Genomic DNA, 25,899 nt, shown 5'->3' on the forward strand with positions numbered 1-25,899 from the left:
CACATTCAAAAGGTCACTCGCTTGATTTAGTTTTGTCTTATGGTCTGGATATCCGTATTATGGATATCAAGGATTCTGGGATTTCAGATCATTTTTCGGTTATGTTTGATGTTACACTACAACATATGGAGTTGAACAGTGTGTCAGATGCGCTTGATTAATTCTGATACCACTGCTAATTTCTCCACTCCTTTACCAACTCTGCCCTTTATGGCTCCAACCGTCTTGTGGATGTATCGGTTGATGAGCTTACCAACCTTTTTAATTCCACATGCTCCTCTATTTTGGACACTGTGGCTCTTCTAAAGACAAAGCGTACTAAGTTGTTATGTCAACCCTGGCTTAATGAAACTACCCATGCTCTCAGGCGAGAAAGCCATTGTACTGAGAGGAAGTGGAAAAAGGACAAACTTCAAGTGTCATTGGAAATCCTCCATAATTCTTTAGCAAAATATCAGAAGACCGTGAAAGCTGCTAAATCTGCGTTTTAAATTTTATTTTGACCAATTGCCACAAGCCTCGCACCCTTTTTAACATTTTGTACTCTGTGGTTAATCCTTGTGCTAGTGCATATAAGGAGGCCTCTCCGGCCCTGTGTGAAAATTTCTTAAGGTATTTTATTGATAAAATTACAACTTTAAGGACCCCGTTTTCATAAGTAGTCTCACATCCAGCTCCAGTTTCTAAATGCTCTGCTGTCTTTCAGCAGTTTGAGCCTGTGTCTCTTTCGGATGTAAAAGAAATATTTGATCACTTAACAATCTCCAAATCCCCATATGATATTCTTCCTGCCTGCATTTTCAAGGAAGCCCTGAACACTATTGGGTCTTGTATTTTATTTATATTGAATGCATCACTGTCGTCAGGCTGTGTACAGTCTGCATTCAAGCATGCTGCTGTACAACCCGTTATTAAGAAGACTAATCTTGACTCCCGTGTTCTTTTATATTATAGGCCGATTTCTAAACTTCCCTTAATGTCAAATATCCTGGAAAAAGTAGTCTGTAAATAAATGGTAAATGGCCTGTATTTATATAGCGCTTTACTAGTCCCTAAGGACCCCAAAGCGCTTTACACATTCAGTCATCCACACACTGGTGATGGCAAGCTACATCATAGCCACAGCCACCCTGGGGCGCACTGACAGAGGCGAGGCTGCCGGACACTGGCGCCACCGGGTCCTCTGACCACCACCAGTAGGCAACGGGTGAAGTGTCTTGCCCAAGGACACAACGACCGAGACTGTCCAAGCCGGGGCTCGAACTGGCAACCGTCCGATTACAAGGCGAACTCCCAACTCTTGAGCCACGATCGCCCTAATGAATAACTTCAGACCTTCTTAGATACCAATGGTATTCGTGAAAAATTCCAGTCTGGCTTTAAGCCTCGACGTAGTATTGAGTCTGCTTTGCTAAGATCTCCTTTTAACTGCTGATTCAGGTTGCTCTGTGGTTTTAGTATTACTGGATCTGACCTCTGCTTTTGACACGGTAGATCATAAAATCCTTTTTTATCAAGATTAAAAAGTAACTGTAACATTTCTTACAGTTGGCAGGCTAAGTGCAGATGGAACAGAGGAGAAGTTTAAACAGCTCAAATAACTCAATATGAGTCACAATGTCTCAAATGTAGCCACAGTAGCATCCAGTTACATTGAATAATGTATAGATGAATGGTTTTACATTACTGTTTACGAGTCATGTTTGAACAACGATGTTGATGTTTGTGATGTTTGATGACTGTTGCACATGGTCACATGTAGAATGGGAGGCCACAACTATTGCCTCCATTCATTCAGCTACTTAGCCAGTAGGTGGATGAATGACTGTTTTGTCTTTTGTGTTTTTGTTTAAATGGTTTAAAAGGCTTTTATTATGTAGTAGCTGCTACTGCATAATTGCATGCATGCATGCATACATGCATGTTATGTCAGAAACATAAACTACTTGTGGATATTTCTGATTATTGCTTTTGTAGCCATCTGTAGAGTCTATGTATCATTTATCAAGCTTCCTTAACTATCTTGGTTGTCTTTAATAGCTTGTCGTTTAACTTCTATGTAACAGACTCTTGTTAAATCTAAGAGATGTGACTATTCTAACTACTTGGAGGCTCAAGACCTCTCTCTTGCTCCTATTGAAAAAGGTGAGTCACCTTAGCCACTGTTACCTTAGCAATGGAGTCCAATGTCACCAAATGCCTGCCTCCCAGCACGACGCAGACTCCAAGTCGAACTTCATATAAAGACTAGAAAACAAACACCGATGTGGCTTCGGACAGTGACAATACTGTGACGCAAGCCAGCCAGCCCTGAGGTGTGGCACACGTTTTACATGGAGGCTTTCTTTGTGTTAGCTGCTTCATGAAAACATAAAACCCTGATTAGAAATAACAGGTGCTGGATGAAAAGGAGGTGTTTGACACCTTTCACTCTTTAGAAAGAAATAACTGAATGCTTTCTACTTCAGTCATATCAAATGAATGTGTAGTTAAAAATTTGTAAAGAACATTTTTAAAAAAACTAAATAAATAAATAAATAAAACACATGTTGCTCCAAACAAAATAAGAGAGCAATCCTGTAGAAACAAAATTGTATGAATTTATATAAAAATAAATTATTATTATTATTATTATTTTTTATAATTCAGCCTTTCGTTTAACTCTCTGAACCTTTCAACTTTAATATTACTCACTGTATTCAGGTCACTGATCGGAACTTTACAATAGTCTCATGAAGGAAATCTCTTTAGTTTGTTGCCAGATCAAAGTGAAATTATTTTACTGAATATTTGTGGTGATAAAATGACACAGTACTGATAAATCTGATTAAATCTGAGCTCTGTTTACTGTAATTCCAGTTATGTAAATCAGTCCCGGCAGCATGCAAATTCCTGTAACTATGCAACCACAGGAGTTAGTTTCATGGTTTCAGTCAGGTGTGACTCAAAGGTTGTAAGCATTAACCGTTTTTTCATTCAGTATCATACTTAGAACATGCTTTGAAAATGTGATTTCAACCTAAACTCTGAGCAAAACTTGCCCTGGATCAGGTTATGTGTGCAGTGAACACTGAACAGCTCTTTAAGTTCACAAACCCCTGAACATTTAAAAGAAAAATATTTATTTGTACTAGAGTTATGTTGGATGATAAAATAAATCAATGTAACAACAAAAAATAAACTGAAAGTGTTCATTTCCACTAGATAACCTTTCCGCAGCTTTAGCTTTGAGCAGCAAAATACTTAATAGTGAAGTTCCAGTGCAGTGAGAACTTTTCAGTGGTGGGGAAAAGATGTCTGGTTGTTGAAAGCTGCTTTTATTGCCTTTCTTAAGCAGGAGGACTGAAGCTCACTGAGCCGTACTTTGTTGCTATCGTCTCTCTGTATGCCATGATGTTGATGTAATACTGCTGACCCACTTTGAAGCATTTTTTTTTGCATGATACAATCTGAGGAGAAGTTTGAAAGTGAATATCTGAAAAGGTATTAAAGATAAGAGTGACTGGAAATTTTCACTGGTCCTTCCTATTATCAAAATGAATCAGGATCTGTATTTTGGTGCATATACTTAAGATGTCTGAGTTTTGGCTAGTTAAAGTAGGAAAACCTCCCAAATGTGAGCACACACTAATAAAAAAACAAACTTAATTTTCCAAAAGATTAGTGAAAACTTCTGAATAGTTTATAGTTTTATTTCAAAATAATGTAAAAATAAAACCGAATAATTTTAACATGAAATTCTAAGTAAGAAAAAATGAAGAAAATGACCTTTTCATTCAGATGACATGCAGGATTCAGAAAGTACAACAAGCTGTGTCATAAAAAAAGAAAAGTAAAAAAAGATAGCATCATGTAAATACAACATTTTTTTTAGATTGTGATCTAATTAGCTGAGAAAATCATTTTCTCATTTTCAAGACCTACTCTTCCTACCAAAACCTCAAAGCCTACTTCCCTGGAAGAGTCTGATAAATCAGGATTAGTTTAAGTTAAGTGGTTCTCAAACTTTTCACATTGAGTACCACCTCATAAACTATATGGCTCTTAAAGTGCTCTTATGAACGTTAAAGTACAGTATAGGCCTATTTAACACCATTTACAGTTTACCCAAGACAATTTTATTTCTTGAATGTTATTTATTTTAACTGTTATAAACAGGATGTGACAAGTGATAATAATAACAGCTGTATTGCATGAAAACATTCACAGCAGGTGGGATATCCGGTCATTAAGTGATGACCTATAACCCTGCTTCCAGGTGCAAACTATGCTGTTGTGTTTAACATGTTTTAATGCTTTTCTCAGTTGTTCTCCTGACTGACGTTTGGTCCGTTTACAGCATCCTGCCATGCAGTTGCATTTGTCCCTAACCATTGGGAACCCTCACGTTAACTGAGTGGAAAAAGTTAGTGTTCATCCTCCTGCTTCACTGGGGTAATATGTTTATATTATGTTAACTATAGCTGTGCAGCTAGCGATCATAGCTAGCCCAACTTCAGTAACCCTACAGACATCACTGCTGTTTAGTTTTCTGTCTTCATTTATATCAAAAGTGATAGCAGAGCTGTACATTTAAATGTTCTAGAAATCCCTTAGTTGGAACATGGTATATTATTTAATCTTAGAAGTTTTTTGGGAGACTTCCCACATACAACTAAAGTGAGCCCACGTGCTAGTGATGTGTCGGTCGCGAACGAAACGGATCTTAGAGACGGATGTTGTCGACGTGAGTGAAGGGCGCGAGACGGCGTTTTGTTTTTTTTTTTTTATTTCTCTCACCCTCTCTCTCGCACTTGTTTTCGCAGTAGCAAAGGAACAGAGCCGGAGGGAAAGAGACAGAAGGAGAGCCAGGGACAACAACAAGAGACAACATCGTCACATTAGAAACTATTTTCAGTTGCGGATGATAAAGGATTCAGAAAGATTATTCATGCAGTGAATCCTATGTATGCAATTTCAAGCAGGAAAACACTCTCCCAAAAAATCATCCATATGACAGAGAATGTGCATCTTCTTTTTGTTTTGCATTTTTTAACTTATATTTTATTGTGTTGTGGTTTGCAGTGTTTTGTGTTGTTTCACTTTAAATTTGTTTAAAAGGAAAAGGCTGAAAATTTAAATAGTTAAAAGTTGAAATGTAAATAGTTGTTTTATGTATTTTATGGTTCATTTATTACATTTTATCTGGAGTGAATAAATAAAAGTATATTTACGGTAGCGCCTAGAGACAAAGCACGTACAAACTCTGAAACACATACAAATTTCGAAGCACGTGAAACCTCCAAAACACAAACCGTAGGCTGTACAGTGCAGCGAGGAATGCTCAGACCTTTACATCAGAGAAACTAAACAGCCCAGGCACGTGCAGAGGGGGGAGCGGAAGGGGCTTGAGCACCCGCCCCTTTCCTGATGGGTGCCCAAAGTGCCCTTTTGTTGAGGCAATTTTTTTTTTAATTTTTAATTTAATTTTTTTTTTAATGTGTGTGTGCGTGCGGAGTCCTGTCTGTGCCCCTCAACAATAATATTTAACTATTAATCACATTTTTGCTAAATAAAAGGATCTGGCTTGCATCAGTCACATGATCACCATTAACCAATGATCACCCTTGACGGCAGAACGCGCTGGTTACGAGACGGGAACGAGCTCACAAAGAGCACGCGCATTTTTGCGGTCCGGAGCTGTAGGAGAAACACAAACTACCTCAGACACACAGACTGATGCGACAAAACCAGTAAGTAGCTGTACAGCGCACACTGTAGTCTACAGCAGCGGTCCCCAACCTTTTTTGCGCCACGGACCGGTTTAATGTCAGACAATATTTTCACGGACCGGCAGGTGTCACGGATAAATACAACAAAATAAAATGATACGACCAAGACAAAAACTGTGGCATTTTGTAAATATAATATTACACGCGTATTCACTGTGTAATTGTGTAACTTTATTAGCAGCATCCTCCTGAAATGCACCAACAACATTGAGAGTAACAGCCTCCTCTCTCCCCCTTAATACTCTGGTTGCTATGGTAACGCGTAAACATTTCTTTCAAAATAGGACACACAACTACAAAACAAATATAAAAGTACAAGAAAATAGATAACTCACCATAACGCTCAATCAGTGAGAGCCCTGTGCTTGTTTCTCTGCAACGAGACGGTCCCACCTGGGCGTAATGGGGGACAATGACACCCGAAGTGTGTTGCTTATGTTCAGTCTGCTCCTCAATTTTGTTTTCGTCGCTGTTACTGCAGAAAACCCCGCTTCACACAGATATGATGTTGGAAACGGCAACAGGGTTTTTAGTGCTTTTGTGGCAATCTCGGGGTATTCCGCCATGACTTTTATCCAGAATACCGGCAAAGCTGATGTCTCGAACATACTTTTAAGGCCGCCGTCATTCGTTATTTCCAAAAGTTGATCTTCTTCTTGCAAAGGCAAGCTGGATTCACCCAGTTTATTGACAAATGGGTCGCGGATCCATTCCTTGTCGGTTCGTGGGTCTTTTGTGATTGGGAAGTAGCGCTCGAACTCTTTTAAAAGCAAAGACAGGTGATCCTGCACTAGCTGGGAGAATGATTGCTCAGGCAGAGTCTCTTCCAAAAATCCAGCCAAAGTTTGAAACATGTCAAATATGCCTCTGTTTACGCGTCGTCTCCACAAGTCCAGTTTGGCTTTAAATGCAGCTACCTTATCTGCCAACTTGAAGACAGTTGTCATTTTCCCCTGAAGGGACAGATTGAGTTCATTTAGTAGGCCGAATACGTCGCATATGTAAGCGAGTTTTGCGACCCACTCCTTGTCACTGAAATGTGCTGCCAGTGGTGACTTCTTTTCTGAGAAAAATCTCTGCAGCGGCTCTCGTAATTCAAAAACTCTGGCGAGTGATCTCCCTCGGGACAACCACTTTATTTCTGTGTGCAAGAGAAGGCGCCTGTGCTCCGCGTTCATCTCCTCACAAAGTTGCTCGAACAGGCGTGAGTTGAGGGCGTGTGCTTTGATGTGGTTAATAACTCCAACAACATCATTCAATACGCTGTTAAGTTCTGGTGGCATTTTTCGGCTTGCCAGCATTTCTCTGTGAATGACACAATGTGTAGATTCACATTCAGGTGCAACCTCCTTAATCCGAGTAGTCAAACCAGACAGCCGTCCGGTCATGGCAGCAGCTCCGTCTGTGCATATGCCGACACAAAAAGACCATTTGAGTTTTCCTGATACATAATCATCCAGTGACCTGAATAGTTCTGCAGCTGTGGTTTTGGTTGTCAACGATAGTGCACACAACATATCCTCATGCACATCCTCCTGATAAAGGTATCGCACATAAACAAGTAGTATTGCCTTATTGTCCACATCTGTAGACTCATCAACCTGCAAAGCGTACCATGGTGATGTATTAATTCTCTCCAACAACTGTGTCTCAATGTCCTCTGCTATTTCATCAATGCGACGAGTAACGGTGCTAGCCGACAGAGGCACCTGTGCTATCTTTTCAGCCGCCACCTCCCCAAAAAGTTCACAGCAAATGTCTTTAGTGGCAGGAAGGATCAATTCTTCACCAATAGTGAATGACTTTTTAGCCTTAGCAATACGGTTAGCCACCAAGTATGATGCTCTCAGTGCACCTGTATTTGTTGTTGTGGAGGCCCTCAGTAATTGCTTCTGTCCCTGTTGTTCCCGCTTTTTTCTTTCAAAATACTCCAAAGGCTTGTTTTTTAATGTTGGGTGCTTGGTCTCCAAGTGACGAAGCAGTTTTGAAGGCTTCATTGCCTCATTGGAGAGCCGGTCGCCGCATATTATGCAGAGCGGGCTTGGTGCGTGGGAATCGCCTGTCGCGATAAATCCATATTTCAAGTAGGTATTTTGGTATTGTCTGTTAAATGCAGCTTTCTTTTTCTTAGTGGTTGTCGTACACTCTTCTTCTGTCTCCTCACTGGGCCTTTTTCCCTTTGCAAAGAAACCCTCCAAAGACATCTGTTTTTTACTCATTTTGCTAGCTTGTAGGTTTAATATTAGCTACTAATAATGTATCTTGACATGCGTCAAGAGTCAGTCATAGACGGAAGTAAATGAGAGAATTCAGTCTTTTTCAAAATAAAACACTGTTCAGAGTCGGATAATAAATAAAATGAAATTAATGTAAGTTATTTATTTTTTCTGTGCGGTACGAGCCTCAACTCTCGCGGCCCGGTACCAAACGACTCACGGCCCGGTACCGGTCCGGGGCCCGGGGGTTGGGGACCCCTGGTCTACAGCACACAGGAGTGTTAGCTTATTACGTACACGTTGGTAAGCTGTCTTGTTGAAACTGACGAACTGAAACAAATGAGCGTGCTGTGTGTGTAACAGCGCGACAAACTTTACCTGTCCTTTTATTAACTGCACAAGTAGTGCTGGTCACAGCTGCTGGCTCACTGGGTAAGGCTGTCATGGGTCTGTAGCTCTGTCACCGTTTTAGGGAACATATTTAGTTTTAAAGTAAGTTACAGGGCTTTTCCTGCCTTTCTGGAGGGCTTATATTTCACTTAAAACGATCTAATATGCATGTCCACATAATAATGGATTATTATAATTATAATATTTTAAAAACACGTCGTATTTTAAAGAACATACATTAAGAAACAGATTATATTAGATTTATATTTTAAATAAGACAAAATGCTGATTTTACAGCAGCAAAATTATTGTATCTCTACAGTTTAAAAATGTAATAAGCTTTCTGCCTGCACAGAGTGGATAGTGAAACAAATGGAATCATCATAAAGACATTATTATAAATTTATTACTTTTTTTCCCTCATTGCTTTATTATTGTAGCTCTAGTAATAAATAATAAGGGAAGGATTCTGGATCAGCACCATGATGCAAACTTGTGCCCACAGTATATACAGTATTCTGAAGAAGGTCTAAAATGTCACTGTGTGTGCGTGCATGTGTGTGTTTTATGTATATGGATTTTTGAATTATTAGTCATAATATAACATTGTCCAGACATGGCTGGTAAGGACATGAGGAGAAAACAGTAGGAGCTGTGTGAGGATACTAAAGGCAGTGGATCCCTCAGCAGCTGGATTACAAAGAGCACAGGTAACATTAACACATGTACCAGTTGTTGGAGAGGTATTCCAGTATAAAAATAATAATAAGCACAACTGAAATGTTTTGCTTCTATAATATTTTTCTGTCATCATTTTATTAAGTGTAAGAGTTGTTAGGTGTGGATAATTAAATAATAGTTTATTGCAATAGCAAGTTGTGCCTTGTTCTCAGATGGACAGCAAGTGGAGAGTGATAGATGAGATGAGGGGATGGAAGGAGGAAGAGAGGCAAAGAGTGATTCACAGGCAGGGTCTAGTTTATTTCTCAGTTTTTTGTTGCCTTATGGTTCCAAGCGCTGTCACCAATCTTTGCATTTTGTTATTATCTCATGACACTTGTTTAATCAGCTACCATCTCTCCTATGGACTTTTTAATGTCTACAGTCTCAGATCAACACAGCCCTGCCCTCCAGCACTATCAGCAGCAGGAGCAGCAGCAATACAGGCTACGTTTGCTTTGCCTCACAACAGTGATATAGTATGATGCGATCCCATATTAGATTCTTGATGAATGTGTGTTGTTGTTGTTATTCAGCCTGGTTCAATGTGCCCCTTTTTAGCTTTGAGCACCCGCCCCTATAAACGTCTCTGCACGGCCCTGAAACAGCCACTTCATAAACACTTGGCACAACACAGAAGAGCCACACAAACAGGACAAGACTCAGCTGTGCATCTGCATCTGAAGGACAAAGGTCACTCATTCGAGAATGCCAGTGTTCACATTTTGGACAAAGAAGACAGACAGTTTGAAAGAGGAATGAAAGAAGCCATCTATGTCCACTGGAAATGACCATCCTCGAACTGAGGGAGTGAGTTACAACACCAACTCTCTGCCACCTATAATCCAGTTTGAGATCCCTTCCCAGGCACCTTATCACCCACTCACATCTTGCATCAGTTGATCTCAATGGGTCACATGATACAGTGAGGCAATTTTCACAATGGTTTCACTCGAAACCTCTGCTGATAATGATCCACACCCTTTATCACAACTTGGCCCATGTGATTATGCAGATGACCAATAGTGGGTCAATGGTCCTCTTAATCGGCATCCCACTAGGGCTTAAATACCTGGAACTCTCCATAATTTAGTCTTTGAACTGAAGAAGCCTCTCAGAAGAAATGTCTTCCAGAAACCTAATGAATACCAGGTGCTTTTCTTTCCAGGCTCCTTAGATTGCCATGACATGAATGACTGAGAACCTACACAGACACCACTTGTTGATGTCAGAATGTTATTAATTTCTTAGGATGTCAAAGCTCATATTTACACACCTTAACTCTTACACAGCAGCCCACTCTTAAATGTTATGAGCAAGAGATAAATCTCACTAAGAAAATGAGGACAGTCAGTCATAAAGTAACCACACCCTGAAGCACATCATGGCTTTTACTCATCCTGAATCAATTTGAATATCATGCTATTTGAAATATAATTAGAAACTTATAACTGAGCATAAACTGAGAAGAAAAGTAAAGTGTTTATTGAAGCCATAAGTCAAAAAGCAAGTAGTGATATTTTCCCAGAGTTCAATACAATCAGATCTTGCTTTGCAATCTGAAGAGTCACCCACCACAACCTGCAGAGACCGTTCTCATTCCGAGCGCGTAACATACCGACGATTTCTCACATCCCGAGTTGTCCCTCAGGAATGCGAATAGTAACCTTCTGCGTTCCTAAGGGATGCGCCGGGTTGTGGATGGAATCCGGCTTCCAGCCGTGTATTCCAGCACTAAACTTAACCTCAACCATAACCTTGTGCTAGATAGTGTTTTCCAAAGTGATGAAAGTATAATAAATGTACATGTGCAGATTCATTCCAAACGGTTCTCATGTTTCCTCCTGTTTCCGAGTACGTAGCATAGAGACATGTTGGGTGTCTGAAAGTGTAGCATACCGACAATTTGTCACATAGCTTAAAATGTTACATTTTGGGATGAGAACGTGCTGACCTGCAAGCCAATGACAAATCCTATGTAAAAGATCAAAATGTTTTTACACAAGGACTGTCTATCTCAAAATAAGCCCAAATTATTTCATTATACACCTCTCCAGCTCACAGAATCTAAAGACAAAAAGACACACCCTGGTAAATGGCTGGATTGTGGCAACTTGCCTTTTTCAGGAGGTTTGCTTTGACCGCTTCGTCATTCAGATCCATAGAAGAGTCCTCCTGCTTCAAGTTCATTTTTATTACTGAGACAGAAAAGACAAAAGAAATCATGATTAGTTTTCAGTTTTATTATTTTGTGATCTCAGAACTATTACTAGGTACCTTTTTTGTGACCAATTTCTTTCCCAGGAGCTGGCAGGTTGTCATAGCAGACGAATGGTAGTTTTGTGTTACTAGGCAGTAGCCTCCATTTTCCTGATCTCTGCAAATATAAAGCATCTGAAATGCCAAATATGTTTTCAAAGTTGTCCCAGTAACTGATTGAGGAGTTTGTCCTATCGCTGAAGTAAATGTGAGGAAATCCAATAAAACCTGTCCATATTTGATCCCCATTCAGCTCCAGCTTCAGTTCAGTGTAAGGACACCAATAATTGGCTATGTTTGTGAATTTCTTTCTGCAGTACCTCAGAGCTCTGAACCAGTCCATGCGTTTATTTACAAGAACATACTCAGATCTGTTGTAGCCTCTTGCAATTACAAATTGTAGTGAAATAAGTCATGTTGAATTTTCTGCGAACATAAATACATCAAAACAATCTTTAATGGAAAAGACAATGCTTATTTTCTTACCATGTAACAGATGAATGGATGTTTCATGAAGCAATTATTGTAATGCAACCGCAGTCCACTCTCTGAAACGCTTTGACAAAAATAGGAAACTAAGAAAGGTTCATTCCCAGTTTGGTTTTCCCAGTTCCAGACATCATCACTGATGTGAGATCCATGATACCAGTCTAAATGAATGTAAACACCAATCCAGATCTCAGAGTTATAACCAGCAGATGAAACTGTATTGATAACTTGGTTCATTTCTTCACTGTTTTCAATGCAGGCCAGGTCTGTGTAGTTCTTTCTGCAGTAGCTCTGAACCTCATACCAAGTAAAAGACTTATTAACAAAGTGGTACTGATGGCATTTGGAGAGGACGAGCCCCCCTGTGAGGAAAATATGAATGATGAACATCTCTCAACATGTAAGCTGGCTGTATTACAACATATCACAGCAATAAGGACTGGCCAAGGGAGACAAAAGAATCCACTGACCTGAGAGATACAAGACACCCAGCAGGATCTTCACAATCATCATGCTGCTCTGTGGACTGGAAGAGGAAAGTCTGGCTATGTAATCAAAATGTAGGTAAATTTTTATAATCCTCTTTCTACGAAATACAATTTTTCTGTTTGTCTATGCAAAATGTGTTACAGGGACTCCTTTATGGAACTATTTCATAAACTAAATCCATGGTCAACTAGGTTTGTTGAAAAATGTGCAAAGTTCAAATTTGAAGCTTAAAGTAAATAAAAGATTTTCAAGTAGAGATCTTCTTTTCTAACCATGGTATTTCCGCCTACTGTGATTTTTCTTTAAATTTAAAATAATGTAATTCATTTCAGTAATTTAATTAGTGATACTGCTCCAGAGCTCAGCCACTATTTAAGAGAGTGGATGATTGTTGCATGACAAACAGTGTGGAACACCACACTAGAAGCTGGGATTACACTGCTGTGGACATCACTTAAGAGAGTGGCTAAATAACAAAAGCATGTCAGCAGAAGGCCCGATTTAAAGAGAAAAGTGTTTAAATGTTTTTATAAGAAACTCCATAGTAACCAAAATGAGCTGGAGTGGTAAACTGTTCCAGAGTCTCAATGCCTTAATGTGTAATGTGTTTGTCATCATGGACAACTAATAATAGATTTTGACCTTTAAAAGGAAGTCTTAAATCAGCTTGGAGTCAGTGTGAAGAGAATAAAATAGATGTGAGCTCACTTGCTAGTGTGGCTTAAAAAACAGAATTACACAGCAATTACAATAATCTAGGCATGATGACACAATTCATGAGAATTATTCTAGTTCTGAAGAGGAGACAAAGATGGACAAAATTAGAAGGCTGGTGGTCCAATCCCTGGCTCCTCCAGTACACATGTCACAGTACCCTGGGAGAGATACTTAACCCCAAATTACTCCTGATGCATCCAGTGTTTCAGCAAACTTTGCCATTAACCAATTTCACATACAGTATCTACAATATTATAACATGACTACATTAGCTTCATCCCCTTTAGCATGCTTCTGAACTTACAATGCATCAGCTAGTGACCACAACTCTCCTTTTTTCCTAATCTAGGTTCTGTGCCTCTACAAAATATGGTTTTTGAAGATTTTGTTTTTCTTACATCTCAGATAAATTATCAATCACTTTAAAATGCAGTCTTTTATAGACACTCAAAGGTAACTGGGCAATTTACAGACCATTACATGGCCCAGTAAGGCCTGTTTCATCTTCATTCACTGAGATATTAAACCAAAAAAAGCTTCAGAGCAGAGAATTCAGTGTTTCTGTCTCTCAAATCTAAACTGGCAGCTGGTTAATGGCTGTATTGGAGCTGGTGTAGCTGTCATCGGCTAGAAATAAGCTGCTCTGACTGTTGATCTGTGCTGCACTCATAAACTTTCACAGCCTCTTCCAGAGAAACTAAAGGTGGAAACTTCTCACTCAGCATTGTCAGTCTACTGTTTACCTCAGCTGTTAATCTTTCACAGACCTGCAATGCAATCTACATTTTACCTCACTGCATCTGACTGAAAAGATGAATGTTTTAAATTAACTGTGCAGAAACCTTTGAGAGTGAAGAAATAACAATAATTTTAGTCATTTAGATGTTTCTTTTATTTATAGATGTCACAATTTTGTGAACATTTCTCAGTTTTAAAATATTCATATTTTCACACCTTAGCTGCCACACAGCAGCCCACTCATAGACACTATGAGCAAGGGATGACTCTCACTATGAAATTAGGGCACTAAATCACAAAGTAACCGTACTCTAAAACACATCATGTCTTTTACTCATCCTGAATCAACAAGAGCAAAAACTGATAAATTGTTTACTGAAGTCATAAAATAAGTGAGAAGTAGTGACATTTTTCTATAGACTTCAATACATACAGTATCTCACAAAAGTGAGTACACCCCTCGCATTTTTGTAAATACAGTGATTATTTTATTATATCTTTTCACTTTGATACAATGTACAGTAGCCAGTGTGCAGCTTGTATAACAGTGTAAATTTGCTGTCCCCTCTAAGTATACAGCCAACACAGCCATTATTGCCTAAACTGCTGGCAACTAGAGTGAGTGCACCCCTAAATCAAAATGTCCAAACTGTGCTTAATTAGCCACTCTCCCTCCCTGGTGTCATGTGACTTTTAGTGTTACAAGGTCTCATAATAACCTTGTAACACAAATGGGAAACAGGTGTGTTGATTTTGGTGTCATTGCTCTCAAACTCTCTCACACTGGTCACTGGAAGTTTAACATGACACATCATGGCAAAGAATTCTGTGACGATCTGAAAAAAAGAATTGTTATTTTGAGGTTACAGAAAATTTACACTGTTATACAAGCTGTACACTGACTACTTTACATTGTATCAAAGTGCCAAATCTTCAATGTTGTCTCATGAAAAGATATAATAAATGTACAAAAATGTGAGCAGTGTACTCACTTCTGTGAGATACTGTATGTGGTGGCAAAGCCACGTGAGGGACTGAAAGTAGATTTTGTTTAGAACCTAAACTTCACTCCTATGTGTCAGGCTGTGGAAACTGTATCCCAGTGAAGCTCTGATAAAATTTGTTTTTCGTTATCAAGGCAGGGACTGTTAACAGCATCATTTACATATATAAAAGGTTTAAGCAGAGCCAAACCTCACTAGGTACAGCAGCTTCATACAAACAAAACATCACACTAAAGTGTTTTCTAAATTCTCCAAATACTAAGGAAGGGAGCTTATATGCTTGCTTTATTGCCTCCTTTAGCATAAAATATACTGGGACCATCCAGTGATTGATCATCCAACAACTCTGAACATCTAACAATAAAAACTGCTTCTTCCTGAGATCTTTATGATGGTGATTTTCATGTTACACGCTTTATGATTATCCTAAATGCAATGTTTGCTTCAGGCCAAATGGGATAAGTGATGCATGGTGGGAAATTTGCAGCAGTCATATTCATATTATGTATTTTTATTTTTATTTTTTTCTCCAACCAGTCTACATGTGTTATGTGCATTTGGAAAAAGCATTTGATGATGTCCCTTGGAATATTCTGTGGGAGGAGCTTGAGGAGTATGGGGTGTGTGGCCCGTTGCTAAGCCATTTGGTCCTTATAAAACTGTTGCAAGAGCTTGGTCCATATACCCGGCAATAAGTTGGACGCATTTCTGGTTGGTGTTGGACTCAGTCAGGGCTGTCCTTTGTGACAGACTGTGTTCATGATTTTTTTTACAGATAGAATTTCTACACGTAGCCAAGTGGCGGAAGGCTTCCACTTGGGCGGTCTCAGAATGTCATTTCTGCTTTTTGCAGATGTGGTTCTTTTGGCTTCATCACGTGATGGCCTCCAGCTCGCACTTGAGTGGTTCACAGCCAGTTGTGAAGTGGTGGGAATGAGAATCAGCAACCTTACACTAGATGGTGCTCTGATAAATTTGTTAAGCTGTAAGCGGCAGTAAAGTTGGTTTTAAAATTCACAGCTCAGTTTTCTTCTTTTCTTCCTTCTTAGTATTTTTCTCCTCTTTATGGAAGACTGCTCCATCAGGCAGCTTTCTCCACTTCAGATTGACTCCATTCACTCCTTTTTCCTCCAGTTTGTCCTGCAGCTGAAACACAAACAGTAAACAATTTAAAGCCTCCAGGTGACGAAAAACACACAAAAAAGGCTTTTACCTCACAAAGGCTGCTTCTGACAGCAAAGGTCATGAAGACTGAAGGATTTATCAAAATTATCAGCTTGACTTCTGACATTATTTTATATCTCAGCATTTAGATAAGGCACAAAATCATATTGCATTACTACAGCGAAGTCCTAATAATATTTTTGTCATTTATAGAACTTGCAGAGACTTGCCTTTGTTAGGTTTGCTTTGACAGCTCTGTCATTCAGATCCACAGACAGGCCCTCCAGATTCAGGTTCATTTTTATTACTTAGAAAGAGAAGACAAAAGAAATCATGATGAGTTTTCAGTTTTATTATTTTTGGGTCTCAAAATTTTTGTTGACCAATAATTTTCATCATAGTTTTTAATCAATAATATTTTTTTCTGACAAAAAGAAAACATTACCAAAAAAACCCCAAAAACCTAAATTGCAAGAACAAAATTATAATGAAATGTAAAGTTTGGAAGTGATCCAATCAGAAATAATCTGCAATAAGGTTCGAGTGTCGTGATCAGGCCGTGCGCAGGAATTGGACCCAAACGCAAACTCACGGGAAACAGGACTGAACTCAAAATACAGCTTTATTGCTGACAGAAGAGTAAGGCGAGACAACACTGGGAGATTCTAAATGAACTGACTCACGAGGAAAGACACGGCGGGGCACACAGTCATGAGGGAGGACGCGACACGGAAGGATAACGAGGGACATGGGAACACACGGGGAACACAGTTGACACAGATAATCATAACGAGACAGGGCAGGAGCAAACACAACATGACGCATACTGACGGGAGACTGTCAAAGTTAAACAGGAAGTACTCAGAGGCGCAGACAGGAGGGGAGGAGAGAACACGGGGAGAGCACAGACATAACGGGCTGGGGAAAACATGGAATAAAACACACGGAGGAGAAACGAGGCATGGGGACTCACAGATACGTGGGGAAATCTAATAACCTTAACAGAACAACCTAGGGACCTTTAGAATAAACAGTGGACCTAAAACATAATAACATCAAATGCAAACAATACAAGAAACACAAAATACCGAGTAGAAGTCCCGGGACAATTGCATCAAGGAGTACGTTTGATTGCCCACTGTAAACACCACTAACTCCCCTGCTCCCAGTTTCTCAAGAAAATATGATAAAATGCTAATGTTTAGAGGAAGAGAAGAGTAGACATATGGACACATTTTGCATTTCATGTAAAAAATAAGATTCTTTGTAAACCCTGTGAAGCAACTCTCAACAGTAAAAACACAGCAAGCTTTAACACTTTATATGTTAGAGAACTAAAACAACTTTAGATTTAGTCTACTGTAATCTTATGATATTTATTCAGTTAAATCTAGACTACCAAAATAATCTTGATGAGTAAATTATGACCCCCCCCCAAAAAAAAGACTAAATTATGACTTAAACTAAACCAAAATTTGCTGTAAAAAATTAACACGTACGCACCTTTTTTCTGAACATTTTCCTTTCCAGGAGCTGGCAGGTTGTCAAAGCAGACAAATGGTATTTTTGTGAAATACTCGATTAACCTCCATTTTCCTGATCTCTGCAAATCTGCAACACCAAACAATGAGCGAAAAATGCTCGGAATGTTTCCGAAGTCATCCCAGTATCGGAATGAAGAGTTGCCACAATCTCTCTGGCGAATTTCGGGATATGAAATGACGCCTATCCACGCTCGATCCCCATTTGGCAGCAGTATCTGCAACTGACTGTCAGATATCGAATAACTGGCTATGTCTGTGAAGTTCTCCCTGCAGTACCTCAGAGCTCGGAACCAGTCCATGCTTTCATTAACAAGAACATATTGAGGACTCTGCGAAGTTCCTGTAATTAGAAATGGTAGTGAAATAGGTCATGTTGAATTTTCTGGGTAAATGAAAATGAATCAAAATGAATCTTTATTGGAAAAGACAGTGCTTTGCTATTTTCTCACCATTGTAACAGATGAATGGATGTTCCACTGAGCAGTTGGAATACCACTGTCCACTCACTGAAATGCTTTGACAAAAATAGGAAACTAAGAAAGGTTCACTTTGAATTTGTTTTTTCCAGTTCCAGGACTCATCATCATTCTGAGATGCAGCATGCCGCTGTAAATGAATGTAAACACCAATCCAGACCTCAGAGTTGTAACCAGCAGATGAAACTGTATTGATAACTTGGTTCATTTCTTCACTGTTTTCAATGCAGGCCAGGCCTACGTAGTTCTTTCTGCAGTAGCTCTGAGCCTCATACCAAGTAAAAGGCTTATTAACAAAGTGGTACCGACGGCATTTGGAGAGGACGAGCCCCCCTGTGAGGAAAATATGAATGATGAACATCTCTCAACATGTAAGCTGGCTGTATTACAACATATCAGAGCAATAAGGACTGGCCAAGGGAGACAAAAGAATTCACTGACCTGAGAGATACAAGACACCCAGCAGGATCTTCACAATCATCATGCTGCTCTGTGGACTGGAAGAGGAAAGTCTGGCTATGTAACCAAAATGTAGGTACATTGTTATCATCCTCTTTCTACGAAATACAATTTTTCTGTTTGTCTATGCAAAATGTGTTACAGGAATTCCTTTACTGAAATATTTACTTAACCAAATATTTAGTCAACTTGGTTTGTTGAAAAAATGTGCAAAGTTCATATATGAAGCTCAAAGTAAATAAAAGATTTTCAAGTAGAGTGCTTGATGTTTTTAATTTTTCTATGTTTATTTCCAACAGTACAGTAATTTGTCTTTAAATGTAAAATAATTGAACGCATTTCAGTAACTCTTCTAATAATACTGCTGCAGAGCTAATCTGCCTGATTTTATTACTGTTCCAGAGCCTTAGTGCCCCAGGCTGAAAGTATGTGTCCCCTTTTGTCTTCAGTCTTACATAAAGGACAACTAATAGATTTTGAGCTTGTGAGTGAAAATAGCAAGAAGCAGCATGTTTAAAAAAGAGTTGAGGGATGTAATCTAGAACTTGTCCATTCAGAGACTTGAATGCAATTTTGAGAATTATAAAAGAAATCTAAAATCACCTTGGAGTCAGTGTTAAGAAAATAAAATAGAGGTAATCACTTGTATGGTTTAAAAAAAGGTAATTACAGTTACAATAATCTAGGTGTGATGATACAAATGCATGAGATTTTTTTTCTAGTTCAGAAAAGGAGAAATATAGGTCATCTGTGATTATCAATTTATGCCACTACTGACTGATATTATAAAAACAGTTTTAGAAGCTCATGCCACATATTAAGAAAGTGTACTTTATTGATCCCCGTGGGGAAATTCCTCTCTGCATTTAACCCATTCACTCAGTGAAGCAGTGGGCAGCCTTTGGGCGCCCGGGGAACAGTGTGTAGGGACGGTACCTTGCTCAGGGGTACCTCAGGGTAGCTGTTCAGGGGAATCGAACCCCCGACCTTCCGATCATGGGGCCACCACTCTACCTACTGAGCTATCCCTGCTCCTACACCAGTACCTCAGATAAATCATACATTATATCAATCACTTTAAAATATTTTTTTCAGATGCTCAAAGGTAACCCCACAATATTATTTAAACCAGCGGTCCCCAAGCCCCGGGCCTCGGACCGGTACCGGTCCGTGAGTCGTTTGGTACCGGGCCGCGAGAGTTGAGGCTCAGGTGTGAAATGTATGGTTTTCAGGGTTTTTATCGGTTTTCAGCGTTGTTTTGTTATCGTTTTTATCGTTAACTCGGTTTTCCTGGGTCTTTTCACGTGTGTTATGAATAAATCTTCTTTTTTTCGGTACCAGTACTAGTTTTATTTTGTTGTATTTATCCGCGACACCTTAAAGGCCGGTCCGTGAAAATATTGTCGGGCATAAACCGGTCCGTGGTGCAAAAAAGGTTGGGGACCGCTGATTTAAACAAAAGCTCTAGAAATGAGAATTCAGAGTCATCTGACCCAACCCTAACTATGTGCTTTGTCTAAAAGGAACGTTTTAAGCATAAATATCATAAATCTAAACTGCTTCATGGCTGTATGGAAGCTGGTGTAGCTGTCATTGGCCAGAAGTCAGCTGCTCTGACTCTTGACCTGTACTGGACAAATTTCATATTTCAAAGTTTCACAGCTTTTTCCAGAGGAACTAAAGGTGGATGCTTCTCACTCGGCATTGACAGCTGAGGTCCACAGTAGACTGACAATTTTCCACAGAGATTTCTGAGCTGGATCTGGATCCAATCCAAACAGTAGTAGAAACACGTGGCTTGCAGTGAGCATTATGGTACAGGCTAAATTTTATCTTAGTTTCTTATCTCTCTTGACTGGCTAAAACACGTTTGTCCTCTCGCAGCCATCATGGCTAGGATTATATGTTTGAATTGGTGGGGATAAGAAAACAGAACTCAATTGACTGCAATCTGCATTTTACCTCACACAAATCTGCATCTGACAGCAAAGATCAGGAGCAGCCATGTCATAGACCTTGGAGGATTTGCAATTGATCAAACAGGTAAAACACACACACACACACACACACACATTTAAAGGAAATAAAAATTATAAGCTTGTTTTATGACATTCATAAATCAGCATTTGAGTAAGTTGTAACAACAAGACAAATGTATAAAATAATATAGCTTATAAACTTTTATAGAGCAAAGTATCAATAGTATTAATGTTGTGGGAAAGCCATGTGAATAAGGGACTGGCTAAAAGTAGCTTTTATCAGAATCTAAACTTCACTCCTATGTGTCAGGCTATGTAAATTTTATCCCGGCAAAGCCCAAATAAAAACAAAGTTGTTAGCAGCATCATTTACATAAATAAAATATTGAAGGAGAGTGAAACCGTAGTGAGTACAGAAGCTTTATACAAAAAACATCACACTACAATGTTTTCCAAATTCCCCAATACTAAGGGAGGGAGCTTCAGTGCTTCCTTGACTACCTCCTTTAGCATAAGATCAGTGTTGAGAGTAACAGAATACATGTACTGGCATTACGTATTTAAATGCAAAATATGAGTAACTGTAACTTCTGTTACCGTTTAAAAAGGTGATATTCAGAATACAGTTACTTTGTTGAAATAAATGGATTACACTGCAGTTTCTTCCTGTTTCATATGTTCTTTTCTTCCTTCCTCTTTATGGAAGACGGCTCCATCAGGCTGCTTTCTCCACTCCAGAGTGACTCCATTTAGTCCTTTCTCATTCAGTTTGTCCTGCAGCTGAAACACAAACCATGCATATTTTGTAACAGACCTCCAGTGACAAAAAAATAAGAAAAACACATTTTTACCTCACAAAAATCAACGATCATTTATTGCTCACAAACCTTTCATATCAAAGTACCAACAATACTTTTGTCATTCAGAAAAACTATTCATTTGTAAATGTCAGAATTTTATAAACATTCCTCAGTACTGAAAATGTCATATTTTTTCATATTTACATACTTGTTTAACTCTCATGCAGAAGCCCACTCATAAATACTATGAGCAAGGGTCGACCCAGTGTGAAGACCATCAGTAACCAAAAGTAACAATATCCTAAAACACATCATGTCTTTTACTCATCCTGAATATCATCCTTATGAAATCAGACTTGACCTGAGAGCATAAACTAAGGAAAGTATTTAATAAAGTCATGGACCAGGTACGAAATAATGGCATTTTCCCACAGACCTTTATACAGTCAGACCTCTCTTTGCAATCTGAAGTCAATCAATGCAGCCTGATCAGTCAATGAAACATTTTAAGATTGATAAGAAAAACAATATAAAGCTTCTTATCTAAGAGTTTAAAATATCATTATACTTAAATAATGCTGAAACTGTGTAATGACGGATTGAAGGACTGGGTACTTCAAAGTGATCACAGTATGCAAATTGTTGAATTATGCGCCTGTAAACCTCACAGTGCGTAAACCAAAATATAAAACACACCATGTGGTGAATTTTAAAGCTGGATTGTGGAGACTTGCCTTTTTCAGGAGGTTTGCTTTGACCGCTCCATCATTCAGATCCACAGAGGAGTCTTCCTGCTTCAGGTTTATTTTTATTACTGAGACACAGAGAACAAAAGCAATCATGATTAGTTTCCAGCTTTATTATTTTTCTCAAATCTCAAAACTGTAACTAGGTACCTTTTTTGTGAACATTTGATTTTCCAGGAGCTTTTGTGGTTGTAGGTAGAGGAGCTGGCAGGTTGTCAAAGCAGACGAATGGTAGTTTTGTGTAACTGGGCAGTAGCCTCCATTTTCCTGATGTCTTCAAATCTGCAGCACCATACAATAAACCATAAAAACCAAACATTTTTTTAGAATTATCCCAGTATCTGAATGAGGAGCCTTTGCCATCACTCCACTAAATGTTAGGATGTGCAATAAGGCCGATCCATGCTTGATCTTTCTTTGGTGCCAGAGTCTGCATATCACTTATAGAAAACCAAGCTGGGGTTAGGTCTGTGAAGTTCTTCCTGCAGTACCTCAGAGCTCTGAACCAGTCCATGCTTTCATTCACAACAATAAATTTGTGATTTGAAGAGGTTCCTGCAATTGGAAATTGTATTCAAATAGGTCATTTTGAGTTTTCTTAGAATTAAAATAAATCAAATACAAACAATCTTTATGGGTAAAAAAACTTTTTTTCTTACCATTGTAACAGATAAATGGGTGTTCCTCTGAACAATTGTTATACCACTGCCATCCAATTGTTGTAAGCCCCCCACAAAAATAGTAAACTAAGAAAGGTTCATTTCCAGTTCCAGAAATAATCATCAACCTGAGATGCAGAATACCCAGATATAACAAAGTAAACACCAATCCAGACCTCAGCGTTGTAACCAGCAGATGAAACTGTATTGATAAGTTGGTTCATTTCTTCACTGTTTTCAATGCTGGCCAGGTCTGTGTAGTTCTTTCTGCAGTAACTCTGAGCCTCATACCAATTAAAAGACTCACTGACAAAGTGGTACTGACGGCATTTGGAGAGGATGAGCCACCCTGTGAGGAAAATATTATAATGAACCACTTTGGACATCTGAGATGGCTGTTTTTAATAGTATTTCAAAGCAATAAGCACCGCGAAAGGGAGACAAAACAAATTACTGACCTGAGAGATACAAGACACCCAGCAGGATCTTCATAGTCATCATGCTGCTCTGTGGACTGTAAGAGGAAACTGTCTTTCTAATAGAAAAGTAGGGAAATTCCACTTTGCTTTATGTTCCTGTTTCTGAAAAATCCCACTGGTCCGTTGATTTGTTTATGCTAAAAGTTTTACTTTATATAAACATGTAACCACCATCAACCAGATTTATCACACATAAATGTGTAAAATAATGAGCTATATAAGCATTTAAGATAAAAAAAAAATTAAAAATAAAATTCTAACACCAGCCACCAGGTGGGACATCATTATGTATCAACTGGCCCAAACGTCGTCAGTCTGTGGCTCGCTAACCGCATGCAGCTCTCTCACCCCTCAGCAGTGACTTTGGGTAAGAAAAATAAAACTAAGAAAAAGTTAAATGTTACAAGCATAACCTTCCCTTTAAGATGGTATACTGATGGAAGATGTATTCTGTGCCACAGGTTGAATCTTGTGGGGAAGACAGGGACCGCCCCTCTCTCATCTGCAACTTGTGTCCATGAGTGAATGAGAGTAACATCTACCATACAAGGTTTACAGAGAGGGAGAAAAAGAAAAGTATGCTTATAGTGGTAGCTACTACAGCCCTGCGAGTGTTTAACATTTGCGAGCGAAATGTTACTATTCAGCTGTATAATGTGTTGACTGCCTCTTTTATGTAGAGGGGAAAAGGAGGGATTAGAGGTCTGGGCAGGGTGGCACATACTTCTTCAGTGAAGTACGTGAAAATCCCACAGATGTAAATGGAATCAGCAAAATAGCCACAAAACAAATGAAATCGTGTCTTGTATCATTATCTCTTCTAAGAAAACAAAGACAATGTGATTTTATACAAGTTTTAAAGTAGAGAAACTTCACTCAGACCCTGCAGTACTCGCTGGCAAACTCACCGGGTTTCTACAGTTCTACAGCAGAGGAGCTTAAAATTATTATGGCCATATTAGGGTGTGTGTGTGTGTGTGTTTTAAATAAATTTTTAAAACTTTAACATCATCTTCTCTCAAAGAAAAAAAAGAACCTAACAAGTGCAATACCTCTTTTTCTCTGGACTGTTTACCTGTATGCAAAAATCTGGTCAATATGATCCTGGACTACCAAAATCTTCAAATATTTTTTTTAAGATCTGTATTCAGTTTTCTGCTGAGGATCTGATTATTCATCTGTGATGTGCAGCCTGAATCAAGCATCTTTCATCAGCATGGCTTCACACTAGGTGATCTGTGTTGGGTGAGTGAACGACAAACAAACTCAAACCTGAAAGTTTGTTTTCTCTTCAGCTTAGGATTCATATCTCTCTCATGAGAAGCAGCCTTTGGGAATCAATGAGTTTCTCTTTAGTAATGAAAAATCCGAACAGGCAGAACTGCTCTCTGCAATTAAGATAGAGTGACTGCTGGAGATCTGCTAGATTCTAGAACAATGAACTGTTCTTCATTCTCAACTCAAATCTCATCTGTGATTTTCTCTTTAAAGATTTGCTGCAGCTCCACAGTAAGCACAAAAAGGAGGGAACCATCGTGGTGAAACGGTCTCAGTGATCTCAGATTTTAAGGTTTAGGATGAAAGTTGACTAGTCTTCTATTCCTGATGGATTAACTCACATTTCAGTGATAAGGAAACTAGTTCAAACTTCTGCACTGTGGTAGCTCTAAACCATTATCTTTATCGCCAATAGATACCACTTAATCCAACACACTCGTCTTTTAAAGCCACTGCAATTTATTAATGAGGGCACCAAAACAAGCTGTGAAAAACTTCATGAAAATGTGAATGTTTTGAGTTAAGTCATGTTTGTATCCACCTGAATATAAGTTGCATAACATAACACTCAGTAATTTGATCAGTTTTTATACAGAAATCCTGATAATTGCATCTTTATTGATGTTGGTTTCGTCTAATGACTTTCATGAACTTTACAGGTTTCTTTGTTCTCTCTGTATAACAGTTTGCTTCGATGAGTTACTGTTTGGCAAAAAGTCTTCAAGATTGTGGTTAATGAGCTTACAACTTTACTATGTCAATGCAAACGTGGACAACTTTAGGCTGCCTTGTGATCTGCTTTTCACATTAATTTTACAGATTAAACATAAATGTCTAAAAGTTCAAACAGACACCAGAACTAAAAGGTTGGCAATGCTCACTGGATGCACTACTCTTAGAGGTGTCAGAGCAGAAGAAAAGAAAACAGAAAAGGAAACAGTAGTTGGTCAAAATGCTGAAGAAAAAAATATAAAAGAAGCAGGGATGGAAATCCCCACTTCCTGTCAGGGTTTTCAGAGTAAAAACAGAATGCTTAGCTTTTTAAACTGGTCAGCTGGCCATCAGCTTCAGCTTCCGAATCAAATTTAGCAGCTGTGCTTAAAGTAGACCTGTTCTGGTTATTTCTGCTGGATGTGAGTGATTGATGAGCTGTATTCACATCTATATATTTAAAACCCCAACAGGGATTAAAGTAGGATGTCTGGAGATGCTTCCTTAATAATAAGTAAAGGCATCCTATTGCCCACTTACACCCTCAACACGTTCTTTTTTGTCTCATAGCTTTAACTGTGAAGTGATATTTACTGTGTGGTTAGATGTATGAAAACATTTTGTCATGTATTGTGATCAAAGTCTCAAAGGGACTCAAGTGGTGGAGGATCTCTGGACTGGATGCTTATAAAGCTGCTGCATGTGTGATGTGGTGCTGCTGGCAGCAACAGACATGCTATGCAGTAGGTGCGTGTTACTGCAGAGGTACTTTCTTATCAATAGTTTCTTGTGTGGTTTGCATGTTAAAATC

At 38.8% G+C, this 25,899-nt stretch overlaps 1 protein-coding gene and 1 long non-coding RNA gene across 2 annotated transcripts; one reads left to right on the forward strand and one right to left on the reverse strand.

Moving 5' to 3' along the window:
- The first annotated feature begins 5,674 nt into the window (after positions 1-5,674).
- LOC120440172 lies at positions 5,675-18,344 on the forward strand. The gene is made up of 3 exons (XR_005613037.1): positions 5,675-5,732; positions 12,105-12,405; positions 18,208-18,344. It is a non-coding gene; the product is annotated as an uncharacterized LOC120440172 (long non-coding RNA).
- Positions 13,844-18,527, reverse strand: LOC120440171 (L-selectin-like). Its single transcript, XM_039612007.1, has 5 exons — positions 18,419-18,527; positions 17,951-18,310; positions 17,461-17,841; positions 16,188-16,264; positions 13,844-15,939 (listed from the first exon to the last, which is right to left on the reverse strand). The coding sequence occupies exons 1-5, from the start codon at positions 18,525-18,527 to the stop codon at positions 15,808-15,810; spliced, it is 1,059 nt and encodes a 352-aa protein (XP_039467941.1). The 3' UTR covers positions 13,844-15,807.
- Between the last annotated feature and the right edge of the window lie 7,372 nt (positions 18,528-25,899).

Source organism: Oreochromis aureus, linkage group 5 (genome assembly GCF_013358895.1).
Source record: "Oreochromis aureus strain Israel breed Guangdong linkage group 5, ZZ_aureus, whole genome shotgun sequence".
NCBI lineage: Eukaryota > Metazoa > Chordata > Actinopteri > Cichliformes > Cichlidae > Oreochromis > Oreochromis aureus.